This window comes from Colius striatus, chromosome 1 (assembly GCF_028858725.1).
Source record: "Colius striatus isolate bColStr4 chromosome 1, bColStr4.1.hap1, whole genome shotgun sequence".
In the NCBI taxonomy this organism is placed as follows: domain Eukaryota; kingdom Metazoa; phylum Chordata; class Aves; order Coliiformes; family Coliidae; genus Colius; species Colius striatus.
In genome coordinates this window covers 161,355,990-161,383,318 of record NC_084759.1, presented here as the reverse complement: position 1 = coordinate 161,383,318, position 27,329 = coordinate 161,355,990, and the positions used below count along the sequence as shown (strand labels likewise).

Here is a 27,329-nt window from a genome sequence, read left to right as displayed (position 1 = left end):
CTTCCCATTCCCCTTCAGAAGGAAACTTACCGGAATACTGAAAGATGAACTAATCTCTATGACAGGTGGGTCAAGTGTTTGTGTATTAGTCAAATCAAAGGTAGGGTTGACCTGTTGAAAATGAATAATCTTATTTCATCACCAGTAAAAGGAAAAAAACCAATTGAAATGAAAAGGATCACTTGCTACATTAAGGCAACACTATTCATTAAGGACTGGAAATAGGCTTTGAAAGTCATAAAAGTACTCTCCAACCGTGTAAAATGCAATCATATACTGCAGAAAGAGACCTCAGATACACATTTATTACAGAAATATAATTTATACCTCAAACATCCATCACTCAAAACTAATATTGGGGATTCCTACCACAGGAAGTACAAGTATTCAGAAGTTCATTTATATGACAAAAATCAAGCAAATTGAAGTTTGAAATGTACTAGGACAGCTAACTCAGGATCTATCCAAAGCTGAAGTCATGCAATTAATGGAATGGACAACGATGCTGCTGAATTATGGTACAGCAGAAGGTATTCAACCAACTTCCCAACTCTGTAATTGTCACTTGAAGGTACTTTTGCAAGTTTTTGCATGTGTACAACAGCAATAAGGGCTCCTCAAAGTCATCTTTGAGTTTTACTATCCAGTATCAGTTACTTGTGGATGCAGTTGTACATTGTCTTTCCTATTCTTCCTTCCCCTGGGAGAACCATCTCCAGCACAAGAGGTGCACTGCCCTGGACAACTCTGGACTTGAGAGGTGCTTTCTAGCAATGACATCCAATTAGTTTGTTACAGTTCAAAGGCAGCAGTAGCTCTAGACTTGTGGTGGTTTCCATATACAACTATGCAGCACTGTGTTTATGTTATGCTGCTCCCCCTGCTTAGGACTCATCTTTACTCACTCCCATTTTGCAGCCAGTTAAGTCCTACAATCAGCCAGTGCTAGGATCAGCATGGCTGCAGCCACTCTGGCTCAGCAATGTATAGGAAGCTGAGCATCAAGCTGATCCCTAAGCCTGAACTGCCCTTACTGATGGGGTTACATCATTAGCACTGATGATGAAAATAAGCACACTCTTAGCAGACCAGATCTCTCTGCATCCAGCTCACACTCAAGTTCAAGTCACCTATCACAACCAGACAGACAGACCGTTGATATGCTTGCTTCTTACATGACAGCTCTGATTGTCAAAACAACTTAACCCTTTGTGGAAAACAGGTAGGAGGTAACACTGACACCTGGGATAAGTTAACCAGCCAAACACAGCTCATGTTATTTGTAAAAACATAGTAAAAACTGATTTGTACTAGGATAATATCAGAGGCTAATTGATCAGATATGTCATCACAACATCTGTGATTTTGACATCTTAATATCATAGTTGGACTACTCTCTTATTGTTGGTTTTAGAAATTAACCTATAACTGCAATATTTTGCTAATGTTCTTTTCTGAAAGTGAAGCATTAACAAAACATAGGAGAATATAAAGTTTGTGAAAGTTGCTGCTTTTGTTTATCTTACAATTTCACTTAAGGATCAGAATATCCTCTCTACAAAAAACTTTTTGTGCACTTTCCCTATTACTGTTTAAGTAGGTGTATCACAGCCTAATACATTTGCCCTCTCAATGTGAAGTATAGAAGTACTTGTCTTCTTATTTTATGAAGTCACAATATTTACAGAAAGATTAGATGACTTTCAAATCATCAAGAAGCCCAATGGAGTGAACAGAAAAAGAACTTTTATCTTTTCAAGTTTATCAGTAATCCAACAGCAGCCTTCTCAGAGACAGTATTAATGGCAACCATCTTACTTGAAAGTGTAAAAAAATGCAGAAAAATCCCAAAACACACACTTAGTGACAAGGTTATATTTTAGTTATTGGAAGTTTATTAGATAGAAGAGTAGTTTGTCTTTTGAAGGTCAAATAGCCTACCATTTCACCTGAAGACTGTCAAAACTCTGTCTCAGTTGGATCTGCTCATTCAGTAACATGCATCATTTGGGCAGTGAAGAGGACAATGTACTGTCAGGACACTGCAGAATAGGGACAGCAGGTGCCTATCACCTATCAGTACTCTAATATAGAGGAGCTACTGTAGTAACATTGCTAATAGCTCTTGAAACATCTTCGAGATAATATCCCATTATATACATCAGAGATATTGTAGAATGAGTTTAATGCTTTTCTTGACATCGGATTGCTAAATATATGGTATGATGAAGTTCACAAAAGGTGCTCTTTACATGTAAGTGCCACATCCTACAGCTGAAATTAAAAGTCTCCTCTGCATATAGGTCTGCTAACTGCTTTGTAAGAGATAAAGGGAGGATGAAGTGCAGGAACTGTATAGGCTATATTAAAAGATATCTATATAAAAATATATTAAATTGTTAAGCAACAAGTTGGAAACAGCAAAGTGAAAAGAGTACAAAACCTTTAAAGGTTGTAGCTAAGTGCCTCTTGAAAATATTCATGTTTAATTTTGCACCAAAAATTAATGAAGCAATGGGATGAAGCCAAGTGTAAAAGTCTCAAATTAGTTGACATTTCAGACAAGATGATGTAGTTAGCTTTCAAATATATTCAAACATGTTTAGTTAAGTTTTCTAAATAAGGAAGAATAGCAAAAAGCAAGGTAGAGAGAACTGTCATGAATTAAAGGTTTCAAAAACACTCCCAAAGCTTTCCTTTAATTATCCAGTAAGTTTATATATATATATATGTATTTTCTTTATTTTTTTTCCAATACAGTGATACAATTATCACATTTTGATCCATAGTTGAAGAAAATACATTTGAAGGAAGGTTTCTACAGAACCTTTCATGTAATGAATTACAGATTTCTAAAGACTCAAGTGGAATAAAACCAAAATATCTACAGAAATTGAGAGGCAGGAAATGGGACCACTGCTCAGGACAAAGAACTAAAAGAATAAAAGAAGCAGGCTCAACTAAGTACGTGATTCACAGCCACATGCTTTAAGTAAATGATTATGCCCCTACAGTTATTCCTCTGTCAATTTTTTAAAGTATACTCAGTCTCAAAAAGAAAAGATCCACACAATCCTTCATTTTTATAATGCATTTGGTAAGACACTAGTGTTATATTAAAAAAAAAAAAAGAAAATTAAAAGAAACTGTGAATAATTCAAAACGTTTCCCAGGAAACTCCCATAGCTGAGAAATAGTCTCTCCAAAAATATTGAGAGAAACATAGCTTCCCCTGTGATGAAACAGTTTCACCCTGCCAGACCCGAGCCATCAGGCCAAACCAGACGTATCCTCTCATCTTTACTGACACCTAGTGCACACTTGCATTTCCTTCATCTGAGACAATATTTACAACTGAAATCACACTCAAAATTTTAAGATGAAACTAAATCAAAAGTAGCTTTTCAGGGTCAAGACATAATTCTACTCATCTTACTACATTCAAATCTCAATGCTAAAACCTCCCATCTGCTTTAAAGAGGTCTCTAATATATGAAAAAATAATTATGTACACAGGAAATTCAGAAATATAACTGTTACCAAGTAGAAAGCATTTCCTTTTAGCATATTTCACTAAAACTACATTACTGATTAAATGTAATATTTTCAAATGTCTCCAAAAGCTTGCTGTTTCAAAGGGAGACAATGACTGGGGTTTATTTCAGCTAAATTTATACATACTGCTAGACAGCTGTATTTGAGCTAGTCACCCAAGACTGCCTCTATGGTCAATGGAAAAAAAAAAGAGGCATAAGGCATTTACTTATATTTCCAAATTGTCTGAATAATTGGAATGATTATAAGCTTTAAATCTCTACTTACTTGAATATTCAAGAATCGCATTGACTAGTGCAGTTGGAGAACAGTTGTAAAGATTTAAGTCAAAGACATGAAATCCAACACTGTACTAGAACTCAGGTTACTGCTGGTCTGAAGAAGACATAAATATGGGATTTCTTATAAAATTTAATTATGTTTCAAAAACTACGCAGGGAAAGAGAAAAAAAATAGAGAAGGTATATTCAGTATTGCTGGCTCAGTGAAAAGTGAATAAGGAAAAGTTCTGAGAAAAGGTGAATGTACACTCAAGCTCCACATTTCAGTCACTATACTGAAGACAAAATACCAGATGGTGTTTGCAATTCTTAATGCCTTTGTGCAAACTGTTTTGTTCAAAACTGCATTTCTAAGTGGTGATGTGAGAGACACTTCAACTGTTTCTCTGAACACAGCTGAATAGATTCTGAGCAAAGTTAGCTCAATTTTGTGCATATTGTTTTCCCAGAATCAAGTTCTGGAATAGCGGGAACTTTGTCACACTGAAGCAAGCAAAGACAGAGAAGCAACAACTACCCAAAAGCAGTAAGAAACCTGGAGATACATGAAACCTTAGGAATTACAAGACAAAGTTGGACAGAATTACTTCCCCCAAGTTCTACCTGTGCATGTTGAACTTCTACTTGTTCTAGCACTTTGAATTTTATCCTAAAGCAGCTCAACATAACTTAATGTATGGTAACACATCTCAAGTGTCTAGATGACATTCCAGTGGCTTGTAGCAAACCTTAAAAGGTCATCTAAGCTTTCAAATAGCCTGTATTTGAACTGCCTCCTTTGCCTGCCTGTAACTCTTGCATATGTTATTAGGTCTCTTACAATACTGTTACTTCAGTTTAGTTAAGATCAATCGTCTGTCTGTTCCTCATGAAAAAGACAATAAACAGAAAGCAATCAGCTCTGCAATTTATCTGAGGTACAGATGAAATACTAGAAAAAACACATGTTGTTACAGTCACTGCACTGTAGTGGAACAGATCACCCAGAGAGATTGGGGAATCTCCATCCCTCTTCAAGGGCCCCTAACTAGACACAGCCACAGCTGACTTGATGTACTCTTGGCAATAAAACCAGATGACTTCCAAAAGTTCTCTCTGATATGTCTGTGATTCAATTCCTCCTTTCCCCAATATATTAGAAATATGATGAATCACAGAAAGATGAGGGTGGTGTTGCAGTGGGACTGTCTAGTGCTAAAATTCCCTCTTCCATTGCCTGTTGCTTAGAAAGAGATTGAGATGTTTTAAAAAAAGAAAAGTGTTTGTTTTAACTCAAGACAAGCAATTTTTTTTTTTCCCTCGAGTACAGCATAGCAATTGAGGCTAGAAAAGCTGCTTTTTCCAGTTACAGGGGGAAATACTTAAGAAGATGGAACACTTTTAAAATTCGTTAGTGACACTAAAGCATGTTATAGCTGTTAGCAATCTGATACTAGTCTTGTCCAAATAAATTATATCTGTGTCCAGATGGTGAGGTCCATTCTTCCTTCACACAACAAAAACCCCATATTTTTTGTTCAGATAGGAGGAGCAGTGAAAAAAAAAGTATGGAGCAACAAAATTTGGTTAACTCCACTTTAGCACTGATTAAACTGTTAATCTGAAAATAAGCTGCAGAAAAGATCCCAATAGTTATTATTACATTATTTAGCTTTCAAATATAGAGATACAGCAAATTACACTATTAGTTTTATTGAAACTACTACTAGTTTTTATTGAAACTTTCTGTCACAAAGAATACAATATACTTCACATTCAATAGAGAACAAGATATGCAACAGATAACGTGACATTAACAGAAAACTAATCACAGCAACCTTGTTCCTAAAATCCTGAAATCAGGTCAGAAAACATACCACAAGTGTCCAAAACTTTGCTATGACAAGTGACAAAGTTATGAAGTCCTTTCATTACTACAGAACAGCTAACCCAGAAGTCTATAAGCTGCTACAAATACTACAGCCATGAAGAAATGCAGATATTAGGTTAAGTGAAATCTGTTAAAGCTAACTGATGAATTATTTCTTGACATTCAATTATCAAATTGCCTTCAAGTGCCCTTTCAGTATTGGTAATGAAGTTCTTCTAGCCTTGGTTAACTTTAGCCTAAACTCATTAATGCTTTTCCAGAGCTTCTCAGTTACCTGGGTCCAGGGATGAAAAAAAGAAAAATCTGCAAGATTGCTTTAGAGAAAATGAATATCTTTGCCAGTCATTTGAGCAGCAGAAGTCTGGAAAAGCTGACCCGAAAAGAAAGCAGCTGAACCCAGCAGCTATAAGCGGCTGTGTTTCGTTTAGTGTACTCTATAAACAAGTATAATTCTGAAGCAAATTGTTGATGCAGCAAGAGTGGTTTAAATCTGCTGGCAAATGCTGTGATTACGTTTGTTCCAGCACTGATCACCTATACTGAAGGCTGCTACCAGTAAACTTAATTCATTAATCTCACATTGAGTATGACAGGCCTGCACAGAAGCTTGTTTGTGAAGCTTGTCGTACATGCAGTTGACCAAAATGCTAACCATCAGAAAGCTTCACATCCAACATGAAAATACTCAGTAATGAACTCTATCGGGATTCTGCTTCTCCAACAAAATATTTTCAATCTTTATACTACTCATATTGCATATATATTGCATATACATACAATATCCTCAAATCTCAATGTTTTAAGAGTGTGAGCAGGAGACAAATACCATAGCAGTAGTACCTCCATTTTATATGAACAAAGCCATAATGGTGAATTTCTGTAGTACTCTATTAGCATATGATAGCAACCAAAAAGTTCCTAGATTTAGATCAGATATAAGTCTTTGACACTAGATACACCTGGAGAATATCAAAGTATGGCTAACCACCAAACAGAAGCTAGCCAGAACTACGAAGGACAGTCACAAATAAATCCCTGGGCTTTTAGCATAAACAATGACCTTCTCTAAGGCATAGTATTGTTTACCTATTTAGCATAGCTTTCAAACAGTCTGACAAACACAGGACTTTCCAAGTACAGACACCGAATATTTGACATTTCACTTTGGTTCCCTAGTTCCCAGTACTTTCAAGGGTTGCTGGCAGAAAGTTTGACAGTGAAGTGGATGAAGAATGAAATTACCAGGAAACTACACTGACATAAAACATACTACTAGCTTAGAAAAGCACTCTAAACTTTTAGATAGATATCAAGATATTCTCACAATATCTCAAGGTCTTGGAAAGAGGGGTAACTTGTAATAATCAAGTACTTGATTTTAGTAATAATGCCACCTTATCCTGCTGATAATGATGTATTTTGAGTAGTACCCTAAAGCTCACTGAAGATTTAAGATATCTTCAACAACAGTTGCCATGTTAGTTAAGAAATTAGAGTACCATCTATGTTTTGTTTAAATCAGGTGCAGAATACAGACTTACACAAGAAATGCGAAAAGAATATAAATTAAACAGTGCCCAAGGACTGGAGAATGGCCAATGTCATTCCAGTCTTCAAAAAAAGACAAGAAGGGAGGACCTGGGAAATTACAAGTCAATAAGCCTCACATTCATGCTGGAAAAGTGATAGTTCTAGATGTCATCTGTAAGCATATGAAGAAAAAAAAAAAGGTTATCAAGAGTAGTCAACATGAGTTCACCAAAGGGAAATCATGTTTGATCAATCTGATGGACTTCTGTGATGGCATGACTGACTAGGTAGATGAGACGACAGCAGTATATGTCTACTTCAACAAGGCTTTTGGCACTGTCTCTCATAACATCCTCAGAGAAAAGCCTAAGAAATGTGGGTTAGATGAGTAAACAGTGAGGTGGATCAGGAACTGGCTGAATGACAGACCCCAGAGGGTAATGATTAATTATCATGAGTCTCATTGGAGGCCTGTGGCCAGTGAGGTTCCACAGGTGTCAGTTCTGGGTCTTGTTCAACACCTTCATCAATGACCTGGATGAGGGGACAGAGTGTACCCTCAGAAAGTTTGCTGATGACAAACTGGATGACAGAAGACTTGAGCAGCTTGAGAGCTGGGCAGAGAGGAACCTCATGAGGTTCAACAAGTGCAAGTGCAGAGTCCTGCACTTTGGAAGGAACAACCCCATGCACAAGTACAGGCTGGGGATTGACCCGCTCGAGAGTAGCTCTGTAGAGAGGGACCTGGGAGTTCTGGTTGATAATAAATTAACTATGAGCCAGTAATATGCCCTCATGGCCAAGGCAGTCAATGGCATCCTGGGGTGTATTAAGAAGTGTGGCCAGCAGACTGATGGTCCTCCTCTACCCTGCCCTGGTAAGGCTACATCTGGAGTGCTGTGTCAAGTTCCGGGCTCCACTTTTCAAGCTTTCACAAGCTTTTCACTTTTTCAAGAGACAGGGAACTTCTGGAGAGAGTCAAGCAGAGGACTACCAACATGATCAGGTGACAGGAATATCTCTTTTAGGAGGAAAGGCTGCATTTGCTTTCACAGGGGGGCTGGACTAGATGATCTCTAGAGGTCTTTTCCAACCTCTACCATTCTGTTATTCTGTGTATCCCCCATCTGACAGCATCAGCTAGCTTAGTAACCTTAGCATGGATTCCTAAGCTATAGTTGCTTTCAAAGTAATATACATAAAGTTCTCTGGTATACATAGAACTCATTTAGCCATAAATGCTAGACAGATTATGTTTACAAAAGCTTCTGGCTTCATATATTAAAGTACTTTCCTTACTCACCTCAACTGACTGAAGTTTTTCATCATGGAGATGAGGTGACTTCGGGTAAATATCAAGAAGATGAGGAGGATCATCAATATGTGTTCTTCTAATATGATGTTCAAGAATTTCTTTATAATCAAATGAATCAAAGTTGGTTTTCCATAGTAATACCTGTAAGAAGCCATCATATCAGCAAGTGCTTGAAGCCTATTCAGTGCCCAAAACATAACTATTCAGTGAAACCTGTTAACACCAATAGATCATCACATCAGAACAAGCCTCTTGTACTCTACAATGCAGGCACTTTGCCAGCATATCTTGTATTTCAACTCTAACAGATATGGTTCATTCTATTAAAAAAAATCTCCAAAAGATGTCTTAATAGTCATTAACAAAGAAAACCTCTGTCCCACTGAGCTGTACTGAGTTATTTTTCTGCCAAACCAGGAGGTCATACACTATCAAATTTCTGTCCTTTACAAAGGCTAGCAGGTCAAACGAGAAAGTTTGAGGGTATGACAGAAATTCCACAAAAGCACCTGTTTCCAGTGTTTTAGCAGCAGGAATCAGTTTCCTGAACCTTGTCCAATTACATTCAAGATAGAAAACACATTCAACAGCCACATCATGGCCAAATGCAGAAAGTAGTAGTATGTGGAGGTAAGATAGCAGAAGGTAGTCTATCCAGTCTTATGGAGAGACCAAAAAAAAAATCAAATCATAACAGATACTGTTGCTCTCATGTCAATTGTGTATACAAGTAATTTAGTTCAGTTTAACAGACGTTTACATGATTTGTGGCATCTTTGTTACTTTAAGTGCTACAAGAAAAAAAGAAAACAAAAAAGAAAGCTCGTAATATTTAGAAGATGTCAGTTTCCCAAAGTCCACTGTTGATTTTTATAGATGCTCTCTAAATTAGAGGAAATAAAACGGGACTGGTGGGACAGACTTAAAATTACTTGCCTGTCTAGTCAAAAGTAGTTTTGACAGTCATTAAAAGTATTTTTCAGAAGTTAATAAACTATACATAAGCATCACAAATCACAGATTCACAGGAATTCCAAGCAGATTAAATCACATTTTTAATATATTCCTAAGTAGCTGCATTGTTACCAGTTCATTTCAGGTCCAGCGTCTTCCATGACTGTTGGAGTGGAAGACCCTAAATATGTGCTGGGAGACAGAGTGCACCAGCAAAGATGGACCCAAACTAACTCAGATATTAGTAACTGTGAAAGTGGGATGTATGTATCTTGGTACAAATTGTATAAACCTGCATCAGAACCTGGCACTTGCACAACAGTTAGGTTAGATTAGTTAATTTACAACAGCTTACTAAGCTGTAAGAGAGAGATCTTGCTCTCTTCTCACAGAATCTCAAGGGCAGGAAGGGACCTTGAAAGATCATCTAGTCCAATTCCTCTGCCAGAGTAGGACCACCTAGAGTAGGTCACACAGGAACTCATCCTCAGTTGTGCAGTTCCAGTACCTCCATCATACAACTCAGTATAAAAAGTTAGTCATATTTTTTATGTGTCTTTTCCTCATTTTTTCAGACTAATTTTCTGATGGTTTAGCAAATTGAACTGACTCAGCAGTGAGGATAAACAAGTGTACAGGCAGGAGAAGTAGGACCTTTCATCAGTGGTAAGCATTTGAGCTGTTCTAGCTCTAAATATGTTTCATTTTCTGAAGTAGGCGGCCATGCAACTTGCAGCTTCATCACTACCGATAACAAAATTAGTAAAACTAGCATAGAAACATTCACATGTGATTTGACTATCTCAACTGCAATGGGAACAGTGCAACTATGCACAACCCTAGAAAAATAGTTATTCCATAAGGAAGTATTTCCCTTTACATCAAGGCAGTCATCAGACACAACGAGTTGTCTCTCCAATAAAGTAAGAACAACATAGGCTACTGTCTTCCAAAGCAATAGGTATAACTTTGCTCTTTTACTAAAGAGTGAAAGGTCTTCTGTCTTCCGCGTAAGCAGGTAAATGAAAGTCACATGCACATAAAAAGTGTGAAGAACATAAGCTTCAGAACTCTACATGTGCAGGTTTTTTTGATTACAGAAAGCGAACAGGGAAAAAGAAAAAAAGTATCTGGTCTTTGTTTTAAATACTTCACATGCTTCTAAACAAAGGTTTAAGCTGGCTCTGCAACAACCAGAAACAAACTTGAAACTAGAAGCAGAGATACTGGTTTTCCCTCTTTGATGAAGGAAAATATTTTATTTGTTGTTTGAAAAGGTAATAGCCTTGAAATAATATGTGTATAGAGCAAGCAATCTGTGGTAAACTTACAATGAATCGTCTGTTTCCAACTCATGCTGTGGACAGACAGTAACAGACAGTATCTTTGGACACTTCAAGGGACAGAAGATAGCATTTACGGCCAGGTTCTGCTCATCAGCTTGATGTTGTTGATCTGTCAGAACAACTTTCCTACATTTACAGTCAACCAACTTAATTCTATCAGTGATTTGAGAAGAAGTTCCACAACTATTCTCCTGGCAGACATGTAAGAAGACTGTGGACAAGTCAGTAAAAAGGATGTTTGTGGAGTATATATATGTATACATCAATAGAAAATGGGAACTCAGGTACAGTTAATGTTTACTATAGATTAAGAGATGTACATAAGCAGTTACCACACAATGGTTAGCACTGCATAGCTTAAAATACAAAAGTGAAAGTTATATCAAAAGTCATCTCCAACCAGAGCATTCACAAAGGAAAAACTTCAACAGATAAAAATAAGCCCTTCTGTAAGGTAAATAAAAGCAAGATTCATTCCTAGATCTACCATGAGAACTTTTTCTAAATTCAACATTCACCCAAGAAGCATTTCCTGATGAAAATGGATCTTGCTTCTCATGCATTTGGCATGAAACCACTGTACCAACCTGCTGAGAAACATGAGTCATCTTACAGATTTTTTTTTTCTGCACTAATACCTACTCATTCCATGATCCCACCTGTCACGAGCTCTACAGCATTAAGTCAAGAGTAGGAGAAAGGCGATGGCATGACTGTATTAAATATGCATGTAGTTCGAGGAGCCCCAGATTCAAAAGGAACTGTGCATTAACCCAGGCTTTCCCAGGGTATGACAACATTGATCTGGGAAGTTGAGTTAGGTATAGTATTCTAGGTCTTATCTATTACCATAGCTTCTCAGATTAACCTTCTATCATGTGATCTGGGTTTAATACATGCACTTCAAGTCAAATATAATATACCAATTGTTATAAAACTCAAAGAAAATGCTATTAGTAAATATTAATAAGATCCCCCCTCAGTCTTCTCTTCTCTAGACTAAACAGCCCCAGTTCCCGCCACCTTTCCTTGTATGAAAGCTGTTCCAGTCCCCTGACCACCTTGCTGGCCCTGTGCTGAACAATCCAGAAGTTCTCTGTCCCTCTTGAGCTAAGAAGCCCAGTACTAGACACAGTACTCCAGATGAGGCCTCACCAGGGCAGAGTAGAGGGGCAGTTTGATGGTGTTTTTGTAATACAACAATTTATCACAGCAGATAAAAATAAATTGCATGATTTGCTGTTTAATTGAAAATATTTTATGTTTTAAATGCTTGAACTACTCTTCCCTGTATGAGATCCAGTTCTGCTGTTTCACCAATGTAAATGCAAGGTTAGCCAAAGTTTTACTGGTAGTACAATTCAATTCTTATGGTTAAAAGAAGTGAAAACCTAAAGGAGCATTGTAAGCACTAATACTAGTTACAAAACAATTACTTTCTTGTCACTGAACTGCAACACTTAAATTTTTCCTATTTAAAAATAATTCCTTTATTTTAGTAAGTAAACCAGAAGTAGGTAGTATTGTAGTGGTCTTCTTGTAACATCCAATACAAAGTAGTTAAGCTCAAGTTTTTAAATAATGTATTTATCATTTTTCTCTTAAAATTTAACTTTAGGCTAAACAAAGTCTATATAACACACTACTAGACAGAATGCATGTCAGCATACTGTAATTAGCATGTTTCTGTGACATACACTGGATGGGAGTTAAATATTGTAACAAACATTAAAATATTTAAAGAGACAATACCACAAACCTGAGCATCTGCTCCACCTGAGGCAAATTTTTCACCACCTTTTGAAAAAGCCACAGAAAGCACAGGTCCCTAAAAGGAAAAAATTAGCATACAGTAAAACTGCACTGTTACTATAATCATGTTTTTTTAATAGATAGAGAAAACCACTTAAGCTGCTAATATAAATAGATTTTCATTTTAATAAAATAAGGAACAATTAACTGTAATGAAATTCTTCCAAGAGTTAATATTGCATATCTTTGTAAGATGTTGCATTACAAATACTACATTCAATGATAGGAATGTAGAGGTATTTTCCTTAGATTTTATGCTTTAACTCTGCAATGAAAAATATTAAATATATATTACATTACTCAAGATAATAATACCTTGAGTACTTCATTATCAGAAGTAAGGCATGTTTTGCACCAAGAGGAAAGAGATAAAGTTTCTTCCACTCATCAGAAAAGTTATTTTCCATAAGCTCCCTCCTTAGAAAGCACTATTTTTCAATAGAAAAAAAGACTAATGTGACAAAAGATAATTCACTCTTTTGTAAAAATTATTTCAGAAGACAATATTACTTAATATTAATCTATCAATATTGTATTAATACTTAAGATTGACAATATTGATAGATAAAATGGATGCATTTCCTAACGTATTTGTGACAAGATGTATTAATACAACACTTGACCATAAAGTTTAACTGCAAGTTGCAAGAAATGAGACACAATGGCATGAACATTACTTTCCCTTTGAAAAGACACTGAATAATCTATTAAAATCTCCATTTAAATGGGATAATTGTGTATACCTTGTGTCCATGAAGAGTGTAAATAAGTCTTCCTTCTAACAGGTCCAAAATCTTAAGGGTACTGTCAGTGGAAGCAGTGATGAGGTAATTACCAGAAGGATGGAATGATATACAATTAACACCTGCTCTGTGAACTGATTTACAGAAGACAATATTCAAAAACTGTAGATATCTGTTAACAGGAAACATACACTTCATTTCTTTGCTCTTTTCTACTTCTCAAAGAACAATCTACTTGATTTAAGAGAAAAAACAACAAAGTGCTGGGGCATAGATTACTCTCCAAGGTATTTGCTTAGCTCTATTCTAAAAATTAAGAGAAGAATTCCAAAGGAACAATCATAATTCGGACTGTAAATAATCGTTTTGTAGTCTAGCAACCCTAAAAATCCAAAATGTCAACATGATCTGTTTGTTCACTTTCCCCAGTAAGGAGTTAACTCCTATAATCTAAATAAACCACCTTTTGTTGCAAAGTGCTCTATTTTGAAGAAATTGAACCGAGTACATTGGTTTTACCTTTGTAGTGCTGCAGCAGCTTCTTCATTCGAATATCCCACAGTTTCACCACATGATTGGAACCTGCAGAAGCTATACATGTACCAGTTGGGTTGAAATCCACATAGTTTGCAAATCTAAATATAATTAATGAAAATAAATTAGTTACACACTTCCACAGAAATATTTACTTGTGTATATATATATATAAAACACAGTATTAACATGGAGCTGCCATAAGCTTGTGCAGAATCCATATATATGGAAACTCAAATAAGGTATTTCAAGTAACTGACATAAGAAAAACAAGGTGTGCATGATGAATTAGACTGTATAATCTGGCTTTAGTTAAAGAGATAGTAGAATCATCCTGACTCAAGCTTTCACATTTTCTGTTGGAGTTCAAAGTTACTAGAAGAAAGTGCTGCAAAGACCTTCAAAGCAGGAAATGAAATAATTTTGTCTAAGAACAGAATATCTAGCTATAACAACCTTTTAGCTTGGAAAAAATGATAGAGAAGGCATCCAGTTAGCAAGGCACACATACAAGATTAATACTCTATTGCATTTGTTAAATTAAAACTCTGCTTCCAAGAGGTTTAAGAAAACTGAAGACAAATAAAAGCAAGTATTTTTTAAATCTAAATAAGACAGGTCACTGAAACTAACAATAATGTTTTCACTAAGTGGAGAATTTTTAAAATTTCTCTTCTTGTTGAAGGATCTTGTTCAAAAACCCAAGAACAACCTGTTTTTTCTTTGGCTTATTTCTTGACTGTTGGAAAACAGATAAGTGCAGACAGTTAACCTCTTGAGAAAAACGGGAAATTAATTCTTTTACTTTACATGGGTGGTAGAAGTTTTATCTATTTTCAGATATAACTCAGACTTTAATACCACAAACCACAAATTTAATCTCATTAAAATGACACACTTACATTTTTTCCTTTTTTATAGTTACACTTACCCTCCATAATCTAAGAAGCTGTCAATACAAGTTTTATTTCTCGTATCCCAGATCTTAACAGATTTATCCTCACTGCAAGATACTATTAGTCTTCCATCAGTTGAAAATCTGGAACATGCAAGTGTATTCATTACTAAACAACCAATGCCACCTAGATTAACGTTACAGACAAAAGCAGCAAAACACCAGAACTGTGAAAGTCTTTTTGAAATTCAAATCTGTAACATAATAAAACTGAAAAGCTTCTCTCTTCCTCCTCCTCTCTATCTCTAAATCAACTACAACTAAAACCAGAGCCATAAGCAAGAGAAGGAGGAAAAGTAACAGCAGCCCAAGGTTGTCACTTCAGATGCCAAGAGATTATTACAGAGGCAAAAAGACAAAAAGGACACAGTAGAACTTGTGTTCAATTTTAGCATATATATATAAATAATCTCCTGTGAGCCTTCTCCAGACATAAAATGTCAGCAAAAAACAATTATTCCTAGACTGACAGGCTAGGTTTTTAAATAGGAAAAGTGATCTCTCTATGATTTCACCAATCATTATTATTTCTCACATTACGCAACTCCACCAAGACATCAGAATAGCATTCAAAAAACTTCACATACAATTCCTTGGAGCTTTTACTTCTTTTTTAAATTGTCAGATACTTTGGAACTTTGTAGGGCTCTGCACTTTACCAATGCTAAATTTCCTTCTCAAGAAGTTTAAATCAGGCCTCTCTTAGCTGCAGATTTTTCATTAATATGTAGGAAAGAAAAAAAAAAAATCAGCAAAGAACAAGCTTTTCTTGTCTTTGAAGAGCTGCCCTGCCTTTAAATAGAGTGCAAATCTAAACTTGCAGTAAAACAAGGTCAGTCCTTTTACCTTTTCCAATTATATAAGCTTAACTCATTTTGACTCATGACCACTCTTTTATGTCACTGCTGTTCCAAGAATAGTTGAGAAAATCCCTACTGTGCATAATAAATCTAGAAACAAGTGAATGCTGTGAAATAAGTTAATGTAGCACAAAAGCATAAAAGACTGGAGAAAGACAGGACATTGACTGAAATAAATACAAAAGACTCTATTTGTCCTTTAAAGAATTAACATTCTGCTATAGATTTAACATATATATAGAGTAACAGAGCAAACTTTCAGACTTCAACTAAGAGACAGATATAAAATGTTTATATGTAAGAATGATTTATTAAAAAAATCTTTATTAGATCATCATTTCTCATTCACAGTTTTTTCTTCTCTTAGCTCTGCCCTGGGAAATAAAAACCCTTTTACAGGAGTTTTGCTTCACTACAAAGAGAATAAAAACAACACTTACTTGGCACAGCGAACCCAATGAGTGTGCTGGAACAGGGAAAACAAAAGGCGCTGGTGGCGAACACTCCATATTTTTACTGATTTATCATTGGATGCTGAAACTAGAGACTGGCCATCATGAGAGAAGCTCACGCTACGAACAGATGCTGTATGACCTTTCAGTACTGATGATTCCCCGTGACTAGGGAAAAAAAAGAAAAAACAAAACACACCCACAGAAAACCTCAATATATAAACCACAATTAAACAAGTTAAACACTCAACAAGTTGAAAACATCATAAAACTCAAAAGTTTAAATATTTATCCAAATGAAAAAGCAACATATACAGGCTAAATCTTATCACTGCAAATATTTTTTTGCTTTATTTAAATACTGATTGTTAGAGTGACAGATTTAAAGTAATTGTATTTAATGTAACCAGTTTTAGAGAAGTGTCATTAACTAGCAGCATTAACACCTATATGGTATTTCAAGGAGAATAACACTTTTTTAAACAGTAACCTATGAAATGTTTTAAAGTTGAAGTAACACTAGTGTAAGATCATTCTTAATAGCTTATAATCAGTACTACTTGAGAATGTTCTAAAAAAAAAATCAAGTCAATTAAAAACTATTTTTTTCCAAAAATGCATTTTTTTTTCTTTCCTTCAGCATTTGTCTCTGCAAAATAAAGTACATTTATGCAATTCTTATTAAAAAGGAACATATCCTTTAAGTCAGACAAATATTACCACAGTCCTAAACACACTGAACCCCTGAATTGCTAATATTATTTTGAAACTACAAAATATTTAATAAAGAGGTAACACAGTAAAGAACAATGTTGCCTGTGCTCCCCAATCTCATTTCTTTCAAAAGCCCGGGTTTCAAAGCCCAGGGACACAGGAAGGAAAGCAAAACTTTTCTTGTGCAAAGACTCAAACTTTATGTTGCACATTAACAAAAAACAGAGCATCATCCAGTTATACTCACATGCAAGGAATCCATAGTCTGATAGTACGATCTTGAGAAGCAGAAGCAAGTAGCTGCCCATCTGGTGAGAACTGTATGCTGGTCACTGCTTCTGCATGGCCTACAAATCTGTAAGCTCTGCATTGTGCCTTCAGCTTCCACACCATAAGACATCTATCCAAAGAGGAGGTAGCTGGCAAGAAATAAAAGATATTATGAGTCTGTTCATTGTTATCAGAGAAAAAAAAAATAATCGGGGTAGTGATTATGGATTTACTACCAAACTTACTGAAAGGGAGAAGGAACAGTTACTGGGCTTTAATGGCTATTGGGCCTAAGCAGGAGCCTTGCAGCCAGCAACACCAACACTAGGCTTTTGGAAGGACAGAAGATTGGGAAAAGGAGAGGAACAGGTAGCTCCCCCGTGGTATTAAGCAAACAAGATTACATCTACTTAAAGGATTTAGAATAGAAAGTGTAAAGTCAAACATCATGCACATGTTGTTAAGTATGAATTCAGATTTGGCATTACCAAATACTGACCTCTGAGTCAGAATTTGTTTTAAGCATCTAGTGTTTAACTTCAAAAAGACAGACCAATTTAAACTTCAAATATAATATCTAACACTTCAGATATCTACACTACAGTGAATATGCATATATGATAATTCTATACATCTTAATTTAAGTACTAATTTTTAAAATATGAAGTGATGTAGTTCAAATCATAATGTGAAGTTTTTTCCTGATAATAGAAAGAACATGGTCTTTCTGTTTTTTTGCCAGTTATTTTTCAGGTGGACTATGCATATATTTGAGAAGACAGACAGTTTTATCAGAACATGATCATTTTCAGGAAATAAACAGCAACCGTAATAAGCAGTTAAATTAAACTGACAACTGTTATATTCCTATGCAACTATTATCTTCATCTCTGCTAAATGCTAGCATACAGGTCAAATAAAAGCAAAGGATTTACACTCCCATCCTTCAGTTATAAAATTTCTATCCCTATTTGGTGGTTTGACCCTGATTGGATGCCAGGTGCCCACCATGCCACCCTATCACCCCTCTCCTCAGTCAAATCAGGGAAGGGAGAAAATAAGATGGAAAACTCGTGGGTTGAGATATAAGCAATTTAATAAAGAAATAGAAAAGCCACACACATTAGAAGTGAAAGCACAGCAGATAAAGATGTTATTCTCTACTTCCCATCAGCAGAGGTGTCTGGCCACTTTCCGAGGAAGGCTTCAGTATGTGTAATGGTTACTTTGGAAGGCAAAGGTGAATCACACAAACACCTCCCCCTTAGTTTATCTTGCTGAGCTGATGTCATATGGTATAGGAATATCTCCTTGGTCAGCCTGGGTCAGCTATCCTGGCCATGGCCTCTCCCAGGATCTTGCCCACTCACAGCCTACTGGTGAAGGTGGGGGAAGGAATGCTGGAGGGACAGCTCTGATGCTGCGCAAGCAGTAGCCAAAACACTGATGTACTATCAACACACCAGTTTAGCCACCAACAGAAGGCACAGCACTACAAGGGCTGCTGTGGAAAATCATCATCACCCCAGACCCAATACACCCTACTATAGAAACAGAGAGAGGAAAAACAGGAATCTCCTGGAAATTGAAGAGGGCATAAAAAGGACTGCTCTTCCTTTCCTAACAAGTTTCATGTAACAACATAAGACAAAGGAAAGAAGTTTATTATCATATGTGTCAAGGCAAGCCTCAAACAAAAAATTAAGTTCTCTTTAGGGATTTGGCATAGAGATATTATTTTGTTCTCAAAAGACTAGCTTCTGCTAAAAGATACGGGTCCAGACTATCCCTATACCCATATCAACAGGCCTAAATTCCACACAGAAGCATAGGATATTCTTCTCCTTCCAGTTTTTCAGAACTCTTTTTTACAGCAGGCTCCAATTGTATTTGAATGATTCATTTTTTTTCCCCCTCTGTTTCAGAAAAACACAATCTAGAGTGGCATAAAACAGAAAGGAAAAAAGTGAAATGGAAGCTAAAATGGATTTTGAAGGCATCAAGTTGGAAACATGCAACAGACAAAAATTATGGTTTCTAGGAGAGATAATGCACAAAGTATCTGTGGTACCTCATGAACTACATGAGCAACACCAGCCTTCTTTGCTTTCAGTTCCAAAATCTGAAGGAAATGTTTTAATAGATGATGATACAATAAATTCAAAGCCTGGTTTCTTGTAGTTCACCCTCTCACAGATGGACGATGACAAGGTTAATGAGACACAGCAGTGATCTGAATATTCTCCTTTCCCTGAGACATCCACAAGGATCTTCTTTGTTCTCCCTCTGGACTCCCTGTTGCCTACACTCACACAGCATCCTCTCTCCATCCTTAGGTAGCTTTCTCTCTTGATGCCACCACCTATTTTCCATGACACTCAAAGGCTATTATTATCTCTGATACTGCAGTTCCAGCCCAGATGACACTACCCCTGAGGTGATAGAGAAGAGAGGTTCAGGACCTGCACAGAAGAGGAACAACTGACAGTCCCGCTGCAGAATTTTTTTCCTAAGGCACATAGGCTGTTGTGACTCTATATCTGAACAGCACGAGAGAGGCATAAACACAAAGAAAGGAACTAGGCCAAAACTCTGAATCCATACTCAACTTTGACCTCTATTCTGCCAAGGAAACCAGGTCCCTTTACCATTAACAAGCCTCAGCCAAGCAATGCTATTCTTCGTTGAAGCAGGCTGAAATCAGTTTTGGTGCACACAGCTAGCACCTAAGGATTTTGCTTTAGCAGTAAACATTTTATTTTAGCTAACCACAGGGACTAAACATCAAAGTCTATAGGGCAACAACATTGTCAGCAACAATTTCCACTACCAATACTAATTTTTTTTTTTTGCATGACAAGCATATTATTACTATTATCAGTTAACTCCTCTATATGTCTTTTTAATCAAATTTAAGGAATTTTTCCTGCTTTATAACAATGCTTCTGGAATTTACTCAAGCACAGTATCTTAACAACTGCTTTGTCATCTGTTGCAGATACACAATTATTTTAGTTAACAGCTTATCATCATAATAAGTAGTTAAGCACTTGTTAATCACCTAGTAATAGTTCAATCAGCTAAGCATTGGCAAATAACTCAAATACCTATTGATTAAATAAGTATTCACTTGAATCACATAAGGATCAAACTGCAAGAGTTACATACCACACCTGATAGGGACCTGTTACCTTAGCCAGGAGACCCTGGTAAACGTATTTGTTAGGTTACCTTAGTTGTTACCTTAACCACAAGACCCTGGTATATGTATTTGTTAGGTTACCTTGACTGTTACCTCAGTTGTTACTAAAACAAAAGGATTGATATCTCATGTGTTTTTCCCCCTTCAAGTTCATGTTATCAATGTATTTAAATGTTCAAAAGGAGGGGAGCAAGAGCCTTCCAGGGCAGAGGTGCTGACACAATGCAAACCAGACCCAGCTGGTGAACTTCTGTCAGCACTTTCTAAGTATGCCAGCACCCTACAGTTTAACTGGTTACCAGACCAGGAGTAAATAGTTCACAATAGATCTCCGGGGCTATTTTTTGTTTCAGTTATAATACTTTGAGAAACACAGAAGGACCAGAAGGATTTTTCAGGATGGGTCATACCAAAAACAAGTCTGTTGCACGATCGCCTCAGAGAAAACGCGACACGACCAGAACTATGATTAAAGGTGAAAGACAAAATCTGTCCTTGCTGCAGCAATTACAATATTTTATTACCTGCAAATTATAACTAGAAAAAAGAAAGTTGAAAATTCACACTGAGTCAACTCCAATGTGCAACTTAGTCCAGTTTATAACCTCTGTGCCTCTTTATTTCTTTTTAACATCAGTGCTTTCTGCACATGAGCAAATATATCTGATGTATGTATAGGCATTTTGCTTTTCCGGTGATGAGTAATATGAGAACTGAACATCAAAGAATAAAGACTTGGTTTTATGCAGAGGTCACAAGACTTGGGTGTAAAATTCAAACACTGTCACCATAACCTGCAATTTTAAAGGAGCCTTGGAAATCTGTATGATATGGTGCAGCTTCAGAACACAAACACGTTTAACAGTGATTTGAAAGAATTCCTGTTTTAAGGAAAACAATTGTTAATTGAACCTCTGTCAAGACAGCCACTCTGGAATTTGAAGCACAATGGATAGGTTACAAGGAACTTCTAACAACTACCTTAAGTTCAAGACAGTTTTTATGGTATATTGTTTGTACTTACTCAAGTAGAAGAGAATTGAAAAGAGTCAGCACTCTAGCCAACATTTAATTATCATTCTGGAATTTATTTTTTCCAAAAGAAAACCCAAAGCCCTTCCACATTTATTCAGTGTTAAGTTTACATTCAATTTCTTTTAAGACACTTAAAATCAGTAGTTTAAAATACATACAAGCATTCTTCAAATTTTCAAAGTCTAAGTTAGAAAATATTTCAGAGTTTCAGATTTTCCAGAAATCTGTACATACTGAAAACCAACTGGACAGGAGTATTTCTGCAGAACTGCTGCAACTCAGTTCAAAACTAGTGGAACTTGAAATGACAAGGATTTTTTCACACCCCCCCCTCCCCCACCCCGTGGCCCCTCTTTCCACCACCCACCCAATCTTTTAATTCCTAGTAGGAAGAAATTTTAAGGCCATATGTTTTACTTTTGCCCTTCTATTTTTTCCTTTTTATTTTTTTAAATAACCACAAAAATAGAATAGGACATGGTGGAGAGAAAGGAAGTATCCAGATACATATAGAGAGAACATCTTTTCAAGAGGCAGATTCATTTTGACTTATTGCTTAAAGAGATAAGGAACACTTTGAATGTCAGTTGAACATGAAGGTAGTTTGTTATATGAAATGCAGTTTTTTACCAAGTCCCAAAAAAGTTAATAATATAAAAGTTGCATAGTCTATATTCACATCATTTAATTACTTTCTTCTGAGGAAACATGCATTGCACATACAACTTATGCTCTGCCATGTAGGAGAACCTGGGCCTTTTTCCTGTCATTTCTACTGAACATAACAGTCTATAGCAAGCTTTTCATAAAAGCACATATTTTATATAATTTATTGCCCCAGTACATAATGACTGGCTGTCTTTTAGGATTTGATAAACAGTTAATAACTTGTAGGTCCACAAAAGAATTCCTTGCTGCAGAGTGGAGTGGAATTTTTCAGGAATGTCACCCTTATATAGTAAAGAAGCTCCCTTTCTTTAAAAAAAAATCAGCTTAGGGAAAAAGAAAAAAATAAATTGCAAGTAATCTCCTAAAAAGTTAGAATTAAAACAACTGATGCCACACAGTGGCAAGCATTTTTAGCATTATTCTGAATGACATCCACAGCTCCAAGTCCTCTTACTCTGTTCCACTTCTTAGTCTGCTTCCACTCAAATCTCAGTTCTTTAAAACCAGTAATATTCAAGATCATGTCTTAACTCTTGCTTTATTTTTTGCAAATCTTTACTTATTTCAGGTCCCACTTGCTCCCTTTTAATCGTTCTACCTATTAACATCTGCAGCAAATGCACATCTACTACATTCCTCAGGTATCCAGATTCTTATTGCTCACTAGTTCAAGTTCCTACTGACTAGCTCCATGACAAGAATTAACACACTATGACTACTGAAGAATATTTATCACTTCAGTGAAAGCAATTCAAAAGGCTGGAATGCCTGAAATATTAATTTAAACCATATGAAGTTAATAACACGCAGACACTAAACACAAGATTTCAAGTACACAATATACCTATCACATCTACTGTCTAGAATCACACTCAAACCAGATTAGTGACACAATTCAAGAATCAATATTCTTCAAAACTCAGGACAACAAGATACAGGAAACATTCCAAATAAGTTGTTTTGTGAACCACTTAAGCCAAAGGACAGCTTGGAGGAAAACAAGATTTGGTTAACTCCCCACACTTCAGGAACTCAGTTTTTCTCAGCCTTAATAAAGGTCTCCCCATGATAGATTCGGAACATGAAAGAGGTAGTGTATGCTGCATTATTTAAAAACTCTAGCTAGGGCTGATGCATACCAGATGTTGCTAATACACATAACACAAAATGAAACAACCCAAGATTTCCTCTGTATCTTCTAACTCCACACTACTGATTGGAAAAAAAAAAAAAAAAAACAACCAACCAACCAACAAAAAAACATGGTATAGTTACAAAAGCTGTGTGCCCCTAGTATGCCAGGCTTAACATTGAAAAGCTGACACAGGAGTAACAAAAGTATTACATATATAGCTAAGAAACAGCACTAGCTAACGCAGCTCTGTGCCTTCTTTCCCTCTTAGTTACCTTTAAATTGAATTCTTACTTGTAGCCAACAGTATTTCTTATCATTTGTGGCATTAACAGCATGTTCTTGGTTCCACTGCTACCACACTCTTTCTCTAAACACAAGAGCTCCTGACTCACTCTCATGAGGTAAGTCTTCCAGAATAGGCACAAGACTGCAAAGCAGTGCCAAAGCCCACCGACTGAAAATACTTCCTCCTCTTCAATGTAATATAGTTCGTTGTCATCCTGAAACCCCTAAGAGCTTGTAAATTCCCAGAAAACTGGAGAATGTTAAAAGGCTTAAGATACAGTTTTCCACATCCATGGCAATGCAATCATATGCTACTGTAGCATTACTTAGTGTTAGATACATATATGATAATGTATCTGCAACACAGGTCAGTTAATTTCACTGCAAGATTCTTTAGCTTTTACTTCTGGTAAGCAAAGATTCTTTTATGTAACATTATCTTGCAGGTTTAATGTGTACTTTTTTTTTTTTTTAAGAAAAAAGAACCCATCCTCAGTCCACCCAAAAACCCTGTTTTACCATAATCAAGACAGACCAAAGTAAGAAAATAGCTGATCAAAATTTTACAAAAATAAAAGGCACTAGATCTGTATTCAATACTTTATAAACTAAACCCTAGCATTTAGTTCTTCTTTCCATACAGTTCACCACAGCAGATATAGTTTCTATGCCACTACAGACACATCTGAAGATATTCCAAGGTATACAACCAAATGTCTCTATCCGCTCATACATATAAAAACCTTGGGGATCACTGTCCACTCAATTCACAGTACCAGCAGAGACTATTTCTCAAATTTCCAAACCTGATTTTTATCTGCAGGATTACAAGTCCCCATTCGCACATCGGCACGCCCCTCAGTTGTACGATAAGCACTAAGGCACTTTCCTGAATGAGGATGATAAATAGTCCCATCTTCTTTGAAATGCCATATAATAATTTCTGGGATGGGAGATCCATCTTTTGGGCAGTTCCTCATACCTATGAAGTCTTCATGCTCAGGGACTTCAGCACACAGCTCAGTTACAGAGTTAAATCTAATCTCCTTATTTGATGTGTATTCAAAGAATTGATTGCCTCCCTGACCATGACATCCGAAAAGAGAAAGGTGAGCCCCAGTAGGATTATGTTCTGGTAAGACATAGTCGAGGCATTCTGAAGTTATTCCTGCACTGCGGATAGCACCATGCCAGCCAGGACGATCTTCTGGTACATGTAACTCAGAAAATATGTTTTTTAAATACCAGTTAAAACTCTTGCATTTCAAACGCTCTCTTAGTACCTTTCTTTCGGAAATATCTCCATAGTTTTCTTTTCTTGCTGAAGGATTTCTGTTGTAAAAATGCTCTTTGTACTCATCCATCCACACCTCAGCAGCACGTGCCGTGTTCTGAAGGAAATTTGGTCTGGCATAGGGCGCACGCTTTGGAAACACATGGCCTACGTGGGAGCACGGATGAATTTCCAACATGCCTCCACACTGCCAAACCCTGAATGATAATTCTAAGTTCTCCCCGCCCCAAACATCCATTCCAGTATCGTAGGTACCTAGGTACTCAAAATACTTTTTGCTGACAGCAAACAAGCCACCAGCCATAGTTGGGGATCTGATGGGATCCGTTTCAGATTTGCGCCTGAGACGTTCATGTTTTGGCACAGAGTGCCACTGGAACGTCAGCCGCCAGTCAAACCCCCCAATCATGGGCTCTGCTGTTTGCATGTAGTATTCAAATGTTTTCCAGTCAATGGTGTCAATGACAGGGCAGACAATAACAGTCTCATTCTCAGCAATCCGCTCGAGCAGCGGTTCTAGCCAGCCAGAAACACATTCACAGTGACAGTCAAGAAATGTGAGGACATCACCAGTAGCAAAAGTAGCACCGATTAAGCGTGCACGAACCAATCCTTCCCGCTTGTTTGTCCTTATCAAACGAACTCTTTTCAAACTACTTATGTATTTTTCAAGTTCAGCCTTCAGATACACCTTATCGCTCAAGTCATCCACCAGTATAATTTCTTTTAGAAGCACGGAAGGCGACGTTTCAAGAACACTATGTATTGTTCGCAGTAACGTTGACCAGGCTTCATTGTAAAAGGCGATTATAACAGATGTCGTGGGAAGTCTTCTGTAGTCGTAAGGTTTAGTTTTACAGCCACTCAGTCGATTATCTTCAATGTGCCGGTGAAGAGAGATTTTATCACTCAAAAAAATATTGATCGCATACTTCTCAATCAGCTCTTCTTCCTGTTTCTTCTCCTCGGGACTCAACTGCAAGTGAGCAGCCTTACCCCATTCTCCTGGGGCATAAGAATCAGGCGGAGATTTGTCATAAACTGGATGAGCCAAATCCACAGCCTCTTCTGCTCTGTCAGAAAAGCGCCTCTCCCATTTCCCTTTGGTGATGCTCTCCCCAGTGAGGGAGGCACCGAAAGAAGAAACGGAGAGCTCGACCACGAAGTAAGCGATCATCAAGAAGCCGAGAAAAATGCAACTTTTGCGGACCCACGTCCACCTTCTCGCCAAACGGATCCTCATCGTCGGCGACTGAAAGCAGCAACCAGTAGAGAGGAGCTCCGTGAACGACTGTCGGCTGCCCCTGGACGAAAGGAGCTGCAGCCACTCCCCGCTTCGGGCTCAGGCCGCCGGCGGAGTTCGCAGCCCGTCCCTCCGTGCCCGGCCCAGAGCTTTCCAGGGGACTGCGGCGCGGAGCGGCCCCCCCAGCCCTCCGGCCTCGGCGCTCCCCTCACTTACTTCCTCCTCCTCCTCCTCTCTCTCCGCGGGACAAACCCCTCCTCCCGCCTTGTGGTTTGCTCAAAAAGTTGTCGCTTAAGGAAGGGGCAGAGACTCCTCGGCCCGCCCGGCCGGCGCGGTAGTCCGCTCCGCCTCCGCACGCGGACCTGCGCCCGGAACCGCCCGGCAGCTCCGCTGGCTGCAACGGGACAGGAAGGAGCGAGCTGTCCCGCCCGGAAAGCAAACGGTGCCCGGCCCTGTCGTGGCCTCCGCACTCACCCAGCCCCGCGGCATCCGCGTTGAAGGCGACGCCCGTCACCGCCGCGCTATGGCCGCGGAAAGGCTGGATCAAGACGGGGTCTTCCTGGGGAAGAGGTTGCACACCGTCAGGTCCCGGGCAGGCGACCCCCGCACTCGCCGCTTCCCCCCACCCCAGAGCCGATAACGTCTCGCGCGCGGGAGAGAGCGGCCCCTGTGCCCTCAGCGCTCCCACCGGCGGTGCAGCGGCCGCACTGCCCTCGCCGGCCGGCAGCCGCGGCGCCGCGCTGTCTGCCCCTGCCCGGGGCTAGGACCGAGCCCTTACCAGCGCGGAGGCCATGGGCGGAGCGGGACGCCGCACAAACTGCAGCTGCTGGAGCGGAGGCCCGTTAAACCCCCCGCGCTCTAGGCACGACCGGCCGAGCCCAGAATTCATCCGCGGCGCCAACCGCGAGTCTTCCCACCCACCCATTCGCCGGCCGCCCTGCGGGGGGCGGGGCCGCACAGCCGCCTATCGGACGTGTAGGTGCTCGATTCCCTCTTAAAGGCATAGCGCCGGTCGCGTTGCGTGGCAACCGCGCGAGCCGGCGGCGGCATCTCTGCGGTGCTCGGTATTGGAGCCGGAGGCGGGGCCGGCGTGAGGCTGAGGCCTCGGCTGAGGCTGCTGCCGGGCCACCTCCCCGGTCAGGCTGAGCGTATTAACGTCTGTTGTCTCCGATTTCGCCCGTTGGTTATGAGAACGACGGCTCGCGGTTGTTTGGGGCTGAACCGCCTCCGGGGCGGCGACGTTCGGTGGGTGCCGGGGCAGAGGGTGGGAAACGC

At 38.3% G+C, this 27,329-nt stretch overlaps 2 protein-coding genes across 7 annotated transcripts in view; both read right to left on the bottom strand.

The window, feature by feature from the left end:
* Positions 1 to 26,943, bottom strand: part of POC1B (POC1 centriolar protein B) — a 54,254-nt gene extending 27,311 nt beyond the window's left edge. For 3 of the 6 annotated variants that reach the window (XM_062015900.1, XM_062015911.1, XM_062015940.1), the window contains exons 1-10: positions 26,833 to 26,943; positions 26,529 to 26,613; positions 17,169 to 17,340; positions 16,196 to 16,375; positions 14,872 to 14,979; positions 13,926 to 14,041; positions 13,407 to 13,540; positions 12,611 to 12,679; positions 8,540 to 8,692; positions 31 to 111 (exon numbers count right to left, since the gene is read on the bottom strand). In XM_062015900.1, coding sequence (XP_061871884.1) covers positions 31 to 111; positions 8,540 to 8,692; positions 12,611 to 12,679; positions 13,407 to 13,540; positions 13,926 to 14,041; positions 14,872 to 14,979; positions 16,196 to 16,375; positions 17,169 to 17,340; positions 26,529 to 26,613; positions 26,833 to 26,943 — 1,209 coding nt within the window. The remainder of the gene's footprint in view (positions 1 to 30; positions 112 to 8,539; positions 8,693 to 12,610; positions 12,680 to 13,406; positions 13,541 to 13,925; positions 14,042 to 14,871; positions 14,980 to 16,195; positions 16,376 to 17,168; positions 17,341 to 26,528; positions 26,614 to 26,832) is intronic. The other 3 variants (XM_062015922.1, XM_062015915.1, XM_062015932.1) reach the window with 3 other exon arrangements.
* GALNT4 (polypeptide N-acetylgalactosaminyltransferase 4) lies at positions 21,834 to 26,257 on the bottom strand. The gene has a single exon (XM_010205389.2). The coding sequence runs from the start codon at positions 26,052 to 26,054 to the stop codon at positions 24,303 to 24,305; it is 1,752 nt and encodes a 583-aa protein (XP_010203691.2). The 5' UTR covers positions 26,055 to 26,257; the 3' UTR covers positions 21,834 to 24,302.
* Positions 26,944 to 27,329: the final 386 nt, after the last annotated feature.

Bases quoted from the DNA above. Each gene is read 5' to 3' on its own strand.
- GALNT4 (XM_010205389.2), bottom strand. From the start codon at position 26,054: ATGAGGATCCGTTTGGCGAGAAGGTGGACGTGGGTCCGCAAAAGTTGC.